Below are 15,014 nucleotides of genomic sequence, written 5' to 3'. Positions count from 1 at the left end.
ATGTTCTCCCGCTTATAAATCACATGCACATTTATAATACAAATAAATAAAGGAATTTATGGGTTTGCAATCTGACAGCCTTTGTGCACTTGACAGCCCATTAAAATGTCTGAAATCCCAGAAGGCATGCCTAATAAAAGTTCAACAATAGGCCTACTTTTGCATTCCAGCATACTGCCAATGCCCTGAATTCTCCATCTATGTCTCCTTGCAAAGCTGATGAATATCCCCATCTCTTACTCTGGAGGCTCTGTCATTTTATGAGTCCACCATTGACATTTCAAAAGGTGAGGCCAAAGAATTAAACTGGCAAAATGAGAGGACTACAGCCAATGACCTATTTTAGCTGGCAGCAATCTTGTAAAGGATAAATATTAATCCGGTTAACCTGATTTACACACTTGTAATCTTTGGTCAACAATGGTGATACCCTCTGAAAATATTGTCTCAGGCTAAACAACCAAATTTCTGAACGGCTTAAAGAACATTACATCTAAGCAGGGAAGCTTCAGTTAATGCATTTGAAAACTGTCTAGGCAGGGAGGAGAAAGATAGACAGGTGCAAATTAAAAATGCAAATGAGCGTTAAGGTGTTGGATACCACAATGGGGTGTGGGTGTGTGTCTTATGTTATGCTCTAAAATAATTTGCACATACAGTACCACAGTCAAAACATAATTGTTTTGCAAAACCATATACTGTAGCTACATATGTATATATTTAAACTTATATACAACACCTGCTCTTTCCATGACTTAGACGAACCAGGTGAAAGCTATGATCTGTAGTGACGCCTCAAGCACTGCAATGCCTTAGACCACTGCCCCACTCGGGAGGCCCCAAAAATTGATTTTTAAGCCTGGAGACAATTGAGACATGGATTGTGTATGTGTGCCATTCAGAGGGTGAATGGGCAAGGCAAAATATTTAAGTGCCTTTTGAACAGGGTATGGCACTGTAGTATGAACTGCAACGCTGCAGGGTTTTTCACGCTCAACCGTTTCCCGTGTGTATCAAGAATGATCCACCACAACAAGGACATCCAGCTAACTTGACATCTGTGGAAAGCATTGGAGTGAACATGGGCCATCATCCCTGTGGAATGCTTTCGACACCTTGAACAGTCTATGCCCTGACGAACTGAGGCTGTTCTGAGTGCAAAGGGGGGTGGGGGGGGGGCATAATATTAGTGTTGCTAATGCTTCGTATACTCAGTGTATACAGCGCACACCGCTTCAGAACTCAGAACCTAAGCCACTCTCCCCTTTGGACCAGGCGCAACATTCGAAGCAGATGATCCAGTTTAATGTTACCTATGGTTTTGTTTATCTGACAGGGCTCCAGGTTAAGGGAAAGTGTTTTCCTTGTACGGCTCACATACCACATAGGGGTAAGGCCTGATAACCAGGACCACATGGGGTCCCCAGAGAGAGGGCCTCTCTGTGACACAGACATTACTGAAACTACACTTGATTACACTACTTCACAGAGGAACGCAACCATAGGAAAGAAAAACACCAGTGTGTGTGAGTATTTGTGTGTGTGCGTGCATACGGGTGTGTGTGTGATTCCATGTGTATCACAAGGTGCTAGTGTGTGGGGGTGGACGGGTTGAAATAGATGAGTAGGAACAGAGAGGATGACAGTGGGGGAGATGGTGCTGCAGCCATTACAGGAATCCATCTTTACTCCCTCTCACTAAGACGGGCTGGTCAGGAGGGCCGGGAGGATACCAGTTTAGCGATGCTCGTTAGTATCATGGCAAGGAAACAAAACACGAAGTGGATTTAACGTCTTTAGGAAAACAGCCCTGTTGTTGGAAACAAAAATCATTGTTATCATCCAGAATCACATTTACTTATTTATTTTCCAAGCTGTAGCACACAATATTGTACATACAGCAGGTTTTTAAATGACCAAAGAGTTTGGTCTGCTTCGTGTTTTCATTTTTGCCATGGAAAACATATTGCAATACTGGTATTGTCACATCCCTACTGGACAGTGCAACACTGCTATTACCTAGTCTCTTCTCCATGAACGGGTTGTTATAGGGCAGGAACAGACCGCGCTCCACAGAGGAAGAAGGGGAGGATAGTGTGTTTTACTTGGTACCAGATAGACTGACCCAAGAAAGGATGAAAAGAGAGAAATACGAATCAACTATCAAATGAAAGTCAGAAAGCTCATTAACCAAGTTCACTTGTTATTGACGCAACACCGTGTGGGCGCAAAACGATAGGGGATCATTTTGTTTTGCAGAAACGTCTACGTTTTCTTAGTATTTGAAGTTGCTGGTCCCGTCTCAGTCCAGACATCTTGATACCGGTGCCGAAGCTAAAAGACCTGACAGTTTGCACTCGAGGTAGCTGTATATTACACCGACAACATGGCAACCGCTTGTCTGTGTGATTAAATGGGGTCAGAATAAAACAGCACATTTTTGGAATGCTCTGTCTTTACAGATGTCGACTTGACACCTCCCTGTAGATTCTCTCTCCCCCTCCTCCTCCATTAGCTCGTCACTACGGTCACAAAGGCACGACACACAACCAAATATGACCATCAACAACCCCTTGCTGAAAGACAGGGCGTGGTAGAGCAATGGGTGAGATGCAGTGTGGGAGCTCCCCAGTGGTTAGCCGTGGCAGTACCCACATCTGCTCTGACTTAAGGGAAATATGTGGTAATGGTAAGGTGGGCTCAGCAAGCACCTCTAGGTCTCATTTGAAATGGCTGAAGTGTAATCTGGTTGTGTCTCAGTGGGAAGGATGTGTTATATAGTGAATCTTCTGGATTCAATAGATTCAATGTCAATAGAGTAGAATCCTCTTCACTTTCTACACACATGACACAGGTTAAACGAGTGTGTGGGGGGACTCGTATTTCTAGTGAATTAAGTGTGTGGGCCTACTGACTTTATACATTAAATTACTAACTACATTTGGAAAGCATTATACAAATATATCATCTGATATACTGTATAGTACAGACAGAAAACACATCTGTAAATATAAAACACGGAGGAAATCCAAATCGTACCATATTCCAGCTCATAGACGAGTGCCTCCCCTGTTGCCTACGTTACCGACATTCTCATTGAAGTCCTTCACGTCTCTGCATAGAGAGTTTGACAGCACTTCAATTGCACACTTGTTGACTATGATCTCTTCAAGGGAAAAGTAACAGAAAACGATATTTGCAACATCACTGCTTATAGAAACAATCGTATCAATAATAATAAACCTGATAGTATGGGACTCTGTCTTATTCAGGTATGTTATGCTCTGGAACGGTTTGCTTCAAAATCAATTACGCACCTAGTACCACAATCAAAACATATTGTTTGCAAAACAATGTGTATATAAAAATCGGTTTGGCCTTCCTATGAAATCTATTAATGCATTGGACTGAATAGGCAGGGACTCCTCTTTTCCCAAACTGCATGCTCCATATATCAATAGCCTGTCAAACATGCAGATTAGTTCCAGATACGGCTCTGAAGTGTGTTTTTAGAGAGACTTGCTGCAACACAGGCTCCCAATGAAGCTATAAGCACTTATCCCCGTGGACCGTTGAGCTGAGCTGTGTTGCGACCATCTCAAAAACACAGGTGTCTAAGCTGTGTTTTTAGTACTACTAATGTCACCACACTCGGAATGGAATGAGAATACTTTGTATTTTGTAGAGTATTGTAGTGCAAATAGAGCAATGCATTATTTGCAGCGCTCTCCTTCTCAAGCAGAGTGATTTCTCTCTGACCAACAGTGCCTCTGTTTGGTGGCAGTGTGGTATCCATCTATCCATCCATCATCACATTCTGCTCAGGGGAAGGGAGTGTGTAAGTTGGGGCTGGACTCAGCTGAAGATCACCGGGAATCAGGAGATCTATCCTGTTTTGTACTATACACTTAGAAAAAAAGGGTACTTTGGGGTTCTATATGTATCCTTTTGGTTCTTCAATTAATATTTAAAGAACCTTTTACTAAAAAAAAGTTATACACATACATATATATACACATACATACACACACACACACACAGTAAAGACAAAGATTGAGGGTTCTATCCCGCCCCAGAGTGTAATAGGGATTTTAGAAATTAAACAGCTAAAAAAAGCTAACCCAGTCACATCAAACTCTGAAATGACAGCAAACATTCCCTCTTAATTGGTTTTTAGCTGTTTTCCATTGACATTTATATCTATATTAATGATGTTGCTGTATGACTTCACCAGTCCAAGGGGCAAACAGCCAGGCACAAACTTGTGCAAGAGGAAATAATGTGTTAAATAAAAGCACACTCATAAAAAAGGGGTTCGAGAAACTTTTGGATAACTCAGAACTGCCATGCCGATTCAAAAGCCAACTGCCAATCCATTCCAGCATGACAAAGCAAAAGGACGGTGGTTTAGGCAACTTGCAACTAGCCTACCAATAAGCACGTTATTTTTCAATGTATTAAAGGTGAGCAAAGTTGATTTATTAAAATATATGAAGCAAAAGTCTTATGAAAGACTATATACTAGATAAATAAAGTTGAAACGTTATTAGAATTAGCATGTTCGTAAGCTAGCTAGCTAAACAGAAAAAGCTAGGCTACTTTAATTCACCACTTCACAAGCTAGCTTTCTAATAAACCATTGTTTATTATGGGACATGCCAAAAAGAGCTACAGACCCAGTCTGACATTTGCAATTAGCAGATTCTTTATTTTATGTCGGTATTTCAGAGTCAAATGAGGGGACCGTTATTCAGAAACAGTCGTATACTGGTTTTAATATAAGAGGTATGTATACATTATATATAATAAATGTATAATAAGTATTGGTGATTTAATAGCCTAGTTAATTATTACATGACTTTTAACACACAATCTATGTGAGAGGCTCTCACTTGCAGTAACGCACAACTATCAGAGGCTCTCGCTTGCAGTAACGCACAACTATCAGAGGCTCTCGCTTGCAGTAACGCACAACTATCAGAGGCTCTCGCTTGCAGTAACGCACAACTATCAGAGGCTCTCGCTTGCAGTAACGCACAACTATCTCTTTCAGAGGCTCTCTTTTCAGTAACGCACAACTATCAGAGGCTCTCTCTTTCAGTAACTTGCAACTATAACGCACAACTATCAGAGTAACGCACAACTATCAGAGGCTCTCTCTTTCAGTAACGCAACTATCAGAGGCTCTCTCTTTCAGTAACGCACAACTATCAGAGGCTCTCTCTTTCAGTAACGCACAACTATCAGAGGCTCTCTCTTTCAGTAACGCACAACTATCTCTCTCTTTCAGAGGTTCTCTTTCAGTAACGCACAACTATAACAGAGGCTCTCTCTTTCAGTAACGCACAACTATCAGACTCTTTCAGTAACGCACAACTATCAGAGGCTCTCTTTCAGTAACGCACAACTATCAGAGGCTCTCTCTTTCAGTAACGCACAACTATCAGAGGTAACGCTCTCTCTTTCAGTAACGCACAACTATCAGAGGCACAACTATCAGAGGCTCTCTTTCAGTAACGCACAACTATGAGGCTCTCTTTCTTTCAGTAACGCACAACTATCAGAGGCTCTCTTTCAGTTATCAGTATCAGACGCACAACTATGAGGCTCTCTCTTTCAGTAACGCACAACTATGAGGCTCTCTCTTTCAGTTATCAGTAACGCAACAACTCTCTCTTTCATCAGAGGCTCTCTTTTCAGTAACGCTCTCTCTTTCAGTAACGCACAACTATGAGGCTCTCTCTTTCAGTAACGCACAACTATGAGGCTCTCTCTTTCAGTAACGCACAACTATGAGGCTCTCTCTTTCAGTAACGCACAACTATGAGGCTCTCTTTCAGTAACGCACAACTATGAGGCTCTCTCTTTCAGTAACGCACAACTATGAGGCTCTCTCTTTCAGTAACGCATAACTATCAGAGGCTCTCTTTTCAGTAACGCAACTATCAGAGGCTCTCTCTTTCATCAGAGGCTCTCTTTTCAGTAACGCACAACTATCAGAGGCTCTCTCTTTCAGTAACGCACAACTATGAGGCTCTCTCTTTCAGTAACGCACAACTATGAGGCTCTCTCTTTCAGTAACGCACAACTATCAGAGGCTCTCTCTTTCAGTAACGCACAACTATGAGGCTCTCTTTGCAGTAACGCACAACTATCAGAGGCTCTCTCTTTCAGTAACGCACAACTTCAGTAACGTAACGCACAACTATGAGGCTCTCTCTTTCAGTAACGCACAACTATCAGAGGCTCTCTCTTTCAGTAACGCACAACTATCAGAGGCTCTCTCTTTCAGTAACGCACAACTATCAGAGGCTCTCTCTTTCAGTAACGCACAACTATCAGAGGCTCTCTCTTTCAGTAACGCACAACTATCAGAGGCTCTCTTTCAGTAACGCACAACTATCAGAGGCTCTCTTTCAGTAACGCACAACTATGAGGCTCTCTCTTTCAGTAACGCACAACTATCAGAGGCTCTCTTTCAGTAACGCACAACTATCAGAGGCTCTCTTTCAGTAACGCAAACTATGAGGCTCTCTTTCAGTAACAACTATGCTCTCTCTTTCACAAACTATGAGGCTCTCTTTCTTAACGCACAACTATCAGAGGCTCTCTTTCAGTAACAGTAACGCACAACTATCAGAGGCTCTCTTTCAGTAACGCAGTAACGCTCTCTCTTTCAGTAACGCACAACTATCAGAGGCTCTCTCTTTCAGTAACAGAGGCTCTATCAGAGGCTCTCTCTTTCAGTAACACAACACAACTCTCTCTTTCATCAGAGGCTCTCTTTCAGTAACGCACAACTATCAGAGGCTCTCTCTTTCAGTAACGCACAACTATGAGGCTCTCTCTTTCAGTAACGCACAACTATGAGGCTCTCTCTTTCAGTAACGCACAACTATCAGAGGCTCTCTCTTTCAGTAGTAACTCTCTCTTTCAGCACAACTATCAGAGGCTCTCTCTTTCAGTAACGCACAACTATCAGAGGCTCTCTTTTCAGTAACGCTCTCTTTTCACAACTATCAGAGGTAACCACAACTATGAGGCTCTCTCTTTCAGTAACGCACAACTATCAGAGGCTCTCTTTCAGTAACGCACAACTATATGAGGCTCTCTCTTTCAGTAACGCACAACTATGAGGCTCTCTCTTTCAGTAACTCTCTCTTTCAGTAACGCACAACTATCAGAGGCTTTCTCTTTCAGAGGCACAACTATGAGGCTCTCTCTTTCAGTAACGCACAACTATCAGAGGCTCTCTTGCAGTTATGAGGCTCTCTTTCAGTAACGCACAACTATCAGTCTCTCTTTCAGTAACGCACAACTATGAGGCTCTCTCTTTAGTAACAGTAACGCACAACTATCAGAGGCTCTCTCTTTCAGTAACGTAACGCACAACTATCAGAGGCTCTCTCTTTCAGTAACGCACAACTATCAGAGGCTCTCTCTTTCAGTAACGGAGGCTCTCTCTTTCAGTAACGCACAACTATCAGAGGCTCTCTCTTTCAGTAACGCACAACTATGAGGCTCTCTCTTTCGGTTGCTGCAGACAACTACATGCAAGTTGTTCTTCTACATCATAATAATTGTATGTCTGCATAGCATTTTGGCAGGTCAACTCATGCTTATTTCTGGAGATGAACTCATGTCTCCAGTCAAGCAGGTAAGCCAGCGGCGTGTGGCCGAAGGGTGGATGGTTCTAATCCCGGGCTGGGCACTGGAGAAAAAATAAATGACAGAATTGATCTGACAACTGGAGGGCTGCTGGGTTCACATCTTCAAAACATTCCCTTGAGCAAGGCCTTTAACCCCACAACATGCTCTCCATCCAGGGGCACTGCATGCAGCATGAACCTGTGGTTGTCTCAACTGTATGTGTGAGGTCTGCTGTTTGGTGGTGGTTGAGAACAGAGCAGAAGACACCTTTTTGTTGATCACTAAATAATGGACAAAGTGTTGTATTGTAAAGAAGTCTGCCAGAGTTGACGTGGGCCATCATTCAAACACTGGCCACCAGTGCATATTTCCAAACTATATTCGCATAGAATGGCAAATAATTCTAGCTGGTATTCTTCAATCCATTGTTTAATTGTTTATTAAAGTATATTCTTAGCTCAAAATAGTAGTAGCCATAATTCATAAATGGCACCATGCAGTGTTCAACAGTATATGGAAACATTTTGGTTCAGTGAAGAACCTCTAGGGTTTTGATCAAAGAACCATATAAAAAGGGTTCTATATATAACTTCTATGTGTTTCATATATGAAGCAAGTGATAGAACCCTTTTTTCCCCTAAATGTGTACAATAACTTGGGGAGCCAAATGCCTTGTTGATTGATATGACTTGAGCCCAGAGTGTTTCCAGGTCCAGTTACATGGTCAGGCAAAACTCAAGGCCCTAGATATTACACTAAGGGGTAAAAGGTCAGTGAGGTTGGGTGACATGGTCCTCACCTGTAGTAAGTGGGTGGCGGCCCCTGGGTCAGAGGTCATGGCTTCGTTCTGTTCCGTGTTGAGCTGTGTCAGCTGCTGCTCCTCCTCCTTCGCCTTATCCCCTCCGTCGTCATCATCCAGCTCATCCAGGCTCTGCAATACAAAGAGAAAGAGAGGGAGTTGAACACACCTTTATTGAATAATTAAGGTGTGAATAGAGTTCAATTTATTGAATGGTCTTTAGGTGCAAATAAAAAATGAACTATGCTATACACTAAGTAACATATCAACAGGATGTACATCTATTGAAAGAGAGAGAGGTACAGAGCAATAAAGAGAGAGAGGCACAGGTAGTGAGACTCCACCACTGATGTTGGTGCGCGGTGACAGCCGGGGTCATTCTCACTGTAACCATGGTCACCTCCGGAGAGATGTGGCCCCGGTCCCCTTAATCCTCTTAAGACATGATTTCTTTCCCAGCCCTTGGACAGAGCTCTGACGCAACCTATGCCACATTCACTGGGACCCGCAGGCAACAGGAAGATGGCAGGCAAGGGGTCCTTACACTGCTGCTGTGGACGTGTAGTCAGAGGGCTTTTTGACCCGTGGAATGTCCCCGAAACGCCCTGTGATGTAGGGGTCAGTCGGGGCACAGCGAGAAATTGTGAAATTCATGATATATGCAATTTAGTTAAGTAGTGCATCAAAAATAAATGAATATACATTGAGAAAATAGTTTGACTTTGAACTTGACAGTTGTATCCTCTATATTGACAGAAACAGGAGCCAACCTCCCACTCGTGCAGAACACAAACTAGTCTTTCCTGTTTTCACGCTGTGCAACAAACAAAACGGTGCTTACCGAACGAACAGGCCCTTGAATGGTAAAAATAGCCTTAAAAGGCTAAAAAGGAATGTAGTCATTTGCAAAGACCTTCCTGCCAAAATGTTTATCAGCACGCCTGGGGAAATGCCAATTCCTTTCTTCTCTGCTCTAACTCAGGCAGAGGTTAACGCTAGTTGTTCTCGTCTGGCCTATGACATATTGACACAGACATTACTTTTAGGAGCATGCTGCCTGTGTCTGTGCAGACAAGCCCAGTAAACACACTGCCTGCCTTTAGCCATCAGACCCCTGCAAAGGGCACAGGGATGCTGTGTGCTGTTTGATTTGCCAAAACGTTCCCCTGCTCCCTCCCAACTGCCTACAGCAATACACAGCTGTAGACTCCAGAGAAGCAGGGGTCAGAAACATAAAACTAATAACAGTCACATATGGAATAATGAGGGATTTTACAGTCTAACAGAAGTCAGTCTACATCAACACAGTGTTTTAAGACTAAAAAATGTTGCTATGCACAGTTACCCAAACAAAGGGACTTCTGGAACTGGGTTACAAACATTTATTTTGGATCATGGTGCTGGCTGTTTTACCCACTATTAATTCAAATCATTTCCATGCATTTGTCTTATTCCAGATAAAACAATGGGAGATCTAGGCTTATCCTTTTAAGGGATGTTTCTGATTTCAGCAGAAAGAATGTGTGTTTTTCCGACCCAGCCAGTGAGGAGTCTATGCTAAGCCATATTTTGTCTCTGTACTCGATCAGTCATGGCGGCCACGTCTGAGTCCACAGGGTCAAATAGGTTTATGTCAATAGAACCTTGGATATATAACCTTAGTCCAGCATTCACTTTCACATTACCAAGTCCGATAGTGAAGTATTATAGGATACAGTCCTCAGCATGCTAGTAGATACCATAGACTTCCAGTCATTGTGCTAATGCTAGCTAGCATTGGCTCGCGAACTACCTCTAACTTCCTTCATACTGGAGGCAGAGACATAAATAATAGCATACTGTATGACTAATGTACAGTAACTATTAAGAATGGGTATACAATATCATGGTGTAACCAAACAACTTAACAGACAGCTGTATTTAAAATACAGATAAACACACTTAGCAAACAGACACATATCCATTAGACACACAGCTCAACTAGGGACAAGTATCACCTATTGAAAGCAGGAAGAGGGCACTACTGGTTGCCCTGGGAAACGCTGAGTACATTTCCTCCTGTCGAGGGGCTCTGATAAAGTGGTGATGATGACACACACCAGAGGGGAAGTGAGTTCTGAAAAGGAGCAGCAGAGTCCCAACATTCCTTCCTCTTCCTGTTTATGTGTGGGACCTTGGCAGGCGTAAAGCGCGAGGCCTCTGAAAAGCGTTTACTCAACATGTTATTGAGGTCTCCAAACGCCAGTGTTCATCATGGGAAGACAAGTCCAGTTAAGAAGCTACATCTGGTCCCGACTGTGGCGGTCCATTAGGAATGTGTGTGCTGGGTGGAAATGTGGTCCTTTTGTGGGAAAGTGATCCGCAATCTATCATTCTAATGCTGAATCCATGGCAGGAGGAACTTGCAAAATATTTGACTGTGTCTATACCTCCCTGAATGGACTGTGTCTATACCGCCCTGAATGGACTGTGTCTATACCGCCCTGAATGGACTGTGTCTATACCTCCCTGAATGGACTGTGTCTATACCTCCCTGAATGGACTGTGTCTATACCTCCCTGAATGGACTGTGTCTATACCTCCCTGAATGGACTGTGTCTATACCGCCCTGAATGGACTGTGTCTATACCGCCCTGAATGGACATTTCAGTGTCTCAAATAACACTGCTTATGTAATGGAGGTGAAGAATCTGAACAGTTTATAGCATCCTCACCTTGTTTTAAGATGGGGAAAAAATCCTCAAGAACAATTTCCAACAGCTGCTCCTTGACAGAACTATAGCTGCAGACAGCTCATACAGGCAGAGCACTCATAATATCTTCTCTCTCCTCAGTGTGGTCCTATACCTAATATCCCTTCCTAAACACTGACATTCATAATACTTCTCCCCCCCCCCTTTAACTAGGCAAGTCAGTTAACAACAAATTCTTATTTACAATGACGGCCTACCAAAAGGCAAAAGGCCTCCTGCGGGGACGGCGGCCTGGGATTAAAATAAATAAATGACAAAAGACACACATCACAACAAGACAGACAACACGACAAAGTCTCTCTCCTCAGAGGATCCGTTTGAAAAATTGAAGCCAACTGCCAGCGGGAAATGTTAACGTGCCAGCTCTCTGTCCGTTTACTCATCAAATGTATTAATAAACAAGCAAAGGGCACCTCCGTCCGCTAGTCTTTTCTTCCCATTGGAGGCTGCTGCGACGGCAGTATTGCGCGACCGTGTTTAATGACTTGTGTTCATTAATTACCTACTGCATGCCCTGGCACTGACTGAGTTCATTTGGATGATGTGTTAGAGTGCGAGAGGAGCAGTGAGGAAAGGAGGGGAACAACGGCACTGAGGTGATTCACACACTGCCCACTGTCCATTAATCATTAGCGTTGTTCATTCAGCCTCAGCTAGGACCTGGCTCACAAATACAGCACAGAGCTCTCTGGAGGGACTGGAGGAACTCAGGTCTGTCAGAGATCAAAGGGAGAACAAACATCCACGGTGAGAGTCGGGGGGATAAATGTGACACTTGAGGACGTTGTTGCCTATGTGGGTTAAAGTAGAGGTTTGCCAGCTATGAGGCCTGAACGATATCATCTGACAAGGTCATAAGAGTTTGTAAAATATGACTGTCTGGTTATCGTAACAACCTGTTATGGTCAAACGTGAAATAATAATATCATGGAGGCAGATTAGGTGAATTCTGAATTAAATTATCGTTGATTCGCTGAGTAAAAGGGAACAACGTGAGGATACAAGTGCATTACCCACAATGCCTCTTGGCTGTAGCAAGAGTCCAAGGGAGTGTTGTTCAGTGCCCAGATTCAGGCAAGCTCGCACACACAGACAGAGTGATGAAGAGGCTGCAAACTGCTCAGTGGGCTGTGTCAGAAAGATGGAGGTGCTGGTCAGCTATGGGGCCAACCTTAAACCATCTCTGAGTCTCTAAAATCAGTGCCAACTCTCTCTCTCTATCCCCAAACCCAGAAAGCGTGATTTATCGGCCCTGTTAATCCCACACTGGTTTTGTTCCAAAAATGTTTTTGTTTTTTTCATTTAACTTCTAAGTTAAAATTCCAAATAAACTTGTTTTTCATTGCAGGGGTTGGTTTGGGCCTTGAAGTCAAACGGTGTACAAGACATTCTCATACAATGCAGCTTGTCTTGGCTGTGATTACAACTTCTTTAAGTAAACCCTCCACCTCCAAAATCGATCCTGCTCCAGAGTACAGGCCTCAGTGTAACGCTCATTCCTTCGACGATAAACGCAAATCCGACCATCACCCCTGGTGAGAGAAAACCGTGACTCGTAAGTGAAGAGCACTTTTTTCCAGTTTTGCCTCCTCCAGCAACAGTGGGTTTGTGCCCATAGGTGACGTTGTTGCCGGAGATGTCTGGCGAGGACCTGCCTTACAACAGGCCTACAAGCCCTATTGCAGACAGTCTGAGCACTGATGGAGGGATTGTGCCTTCCTGGTGTAACTCGGGCAGTTGTTGTTGCCATGCTGTAACTGTCCCGCAGGTGTGATATCCATGTGTACCGATCCTGTGCAGGTATTGTTGCACGGTCTGCCACTGCGAGGACGATCTGCTGTCCGTCATGTCTTCCTGTAGCGTTGTCTTAGGCGTCTCACAGTACGGACATTGTAATTTATTTCCCATGCCACATCTGCAGTCCTCATGCCTCCTTGCAGCATGCCTAAAGCACATTCATGCAGATGAGCAGGGACACTGGGCATCTTTCTTTTGGTATTTTCCAGTCAGTAGAAAGACCTCTTTAGTGTCGTAAGTTTTCATAACTGACCTTAATTGCCTATCGTCGATAAGCTGTTAGTGTCTTTACGACCATTCCACAGGTGCATGTTCATTAATTGTTTATGTGTCATTGAACAAGCATAGGAAACAGTGTTTAAACCCTTTACAATGAAGATCTGTGAAGTTATTTGGATTTTTACAAATTATCTTTGAAAGACAGGGTCCTGAAATAGAGACGTTTCTTTGTTTGCTGAGTTTGTATATATATATATTTTTTTTTTTATCAATGTTTATCAAGCACAAGCCTCTAACGGGACAGAACCAGTAAACAAGTCCACATTTCCCCTTTTTTTATCAAACTTTTCAGCAATAATGTTTTAACAAGCATGTTTAATACTCCACCAGACCTCACAGGGACGGAATCTCCACGTGGGGTGACAGTAAAAGTATGCCATTACAAAACATAGGCTACAACTACTAGGAAACGCACTATAAATCCTCCGTGGTCATCAATCATGAGACAGTGCTAGCATCACCTTCCCTCTGTTGTAGATAGACCTGGGCAGCCAGGAAGCCAAGCAGAGGTCAACTGTCTGACCTCTGGCCCCAGCTTTAATCCATCTGTGGAAATAGACCATGCAATACCACACTGTGTCTCACTGCTCTTGCTTTGCCAGCCTCATTCTATGCTCTATAACCTCTGTGGTTTGGACAAAGAGCCAGGAATTGAACTGCTGGGCATGTTACGAGGCTTTGGGGGAAGTGTTTGAGAGGGGGCAGAGAAGGTATTAAAACAGACACCGGGCCTAAACTCCTAAAATGGTAGCTTACTGAAATACCACCCAGCTGTCTGTACTAACCCCATTTCTAATGTTATATCACAAAATGGGGTCGTCTTGTTTTCTGTGACAGAGAATCAATGAAATTGAGCAATTGTTGCCATGTGTAGCTAATGGATAACAATGTACTATGCTGTTTTGTTGTCCATCAGTCTATGTAGCCCCCAGGAGAGGCCTGAGGCAGACCTTATTAAACTTTGAATAAATGAATAAATAAATATATGCCATTTAGCAGACACTTTTGTCCAATGCAACTTAGTCATGCGTGCATAACATTTTACATGTGGGTGTTGAACCCACGACCCTGGCGTTACAAGTGCCATGCTCTACCAACTGGGATACAAAGGACCACCAGTCAGTCTCCTGACAGGTCTCATCCTGCCTAAAACAGTGCCTCTGACCTCAGCGAGACCTCAGAGAATGTGTGGTCGTCACCTCTCCCCGGTTTCATTCGCAAGACGACAGAATGGTCATAAGAACAACAAATTATAATTTAGTGAGTTGCTCAACCGCCATGAAAATAGTACTTTTAATGGATACAAATACGTGACAACATATTACATGTATTGCATTACGCATTTCTGGTGCAAAATTATCATTGATTTTTCAATGGCATCCTGCTACTAGGAGAGTTCTCTGCCTCATGTTTTATTCCCAGCCTTAAATATGGCGTGCAGTCAGACAGACAGACATTCAGTCAGAGACAGTGACAGACATTCATTCATTCAGTCAAAGACCGTGACAGAGACATTCAGTCAGAGACCGTGACAGACATTCAGTCAGAGACAGTGACAGACATTCAGTCAGAGACCGTGACAGAGACATTCAGTCAGAGACAGTGACAGACATTCATTCATTCAGTCAGAGACTGTGACAGAGACATTCAGTCAGAGACCGTGACAGACATTCATTCATTCAGAGACCGTGACAGAGACATTCAGTCAGAGACCGTGACAGAGACAGACATTCATT

The 15,014-nt window shown here is 43.3% G+C and overlaps 1 protein-coding gene across 3 annotated transcripts in view; it reads right to left on the bottom strand.

Moving 5' to 3' along the window:
• Positions 1-15,014, bottom strand: part of LOC135514992 (PRKC apoptosis WT1 regulator protein-like) — an 85,248-nt gene that overhangs the window by 18,594 nt on the left and 51,640 nt on the right. For all 3 annotated transcript variants that reach the window (XM_064938772.1, XM_064938774.1, XM_064938773.1), the window contains exon 3: positions 8,450-8,581. In XM_064938772.1, the coding sequence (XP_064794844.1) occupies positions 8,450-8,581 (132 nt within the window). The remainder of the gene's footprint in view (positions 1-8,449; positions 8,582-15,014) is intronic.

The sequence above is a fragment of the Oncorhynchus masou genome, chromosome 26 (genome assembly GCF_036934945.1).
Source record: "Oncorhynchus masou masou isolate Uvic2021 chromosome 26, UVic_Omas_1.1, whole genome shotgun sequence".
NCBI classification, from domain to species: domain Eukaryota; kingdom Metazoa; phylum Chordata; class Actinopteri; order Salmoniformes; family Salmonidae; genus Oncorhynchus; species Oncorhynchus masou.
The sequence above is the reverse complement of the archived record's forward strand: the minus strand, read 5'-3'. Positions and strand labels throughout refer to the sequence as shown.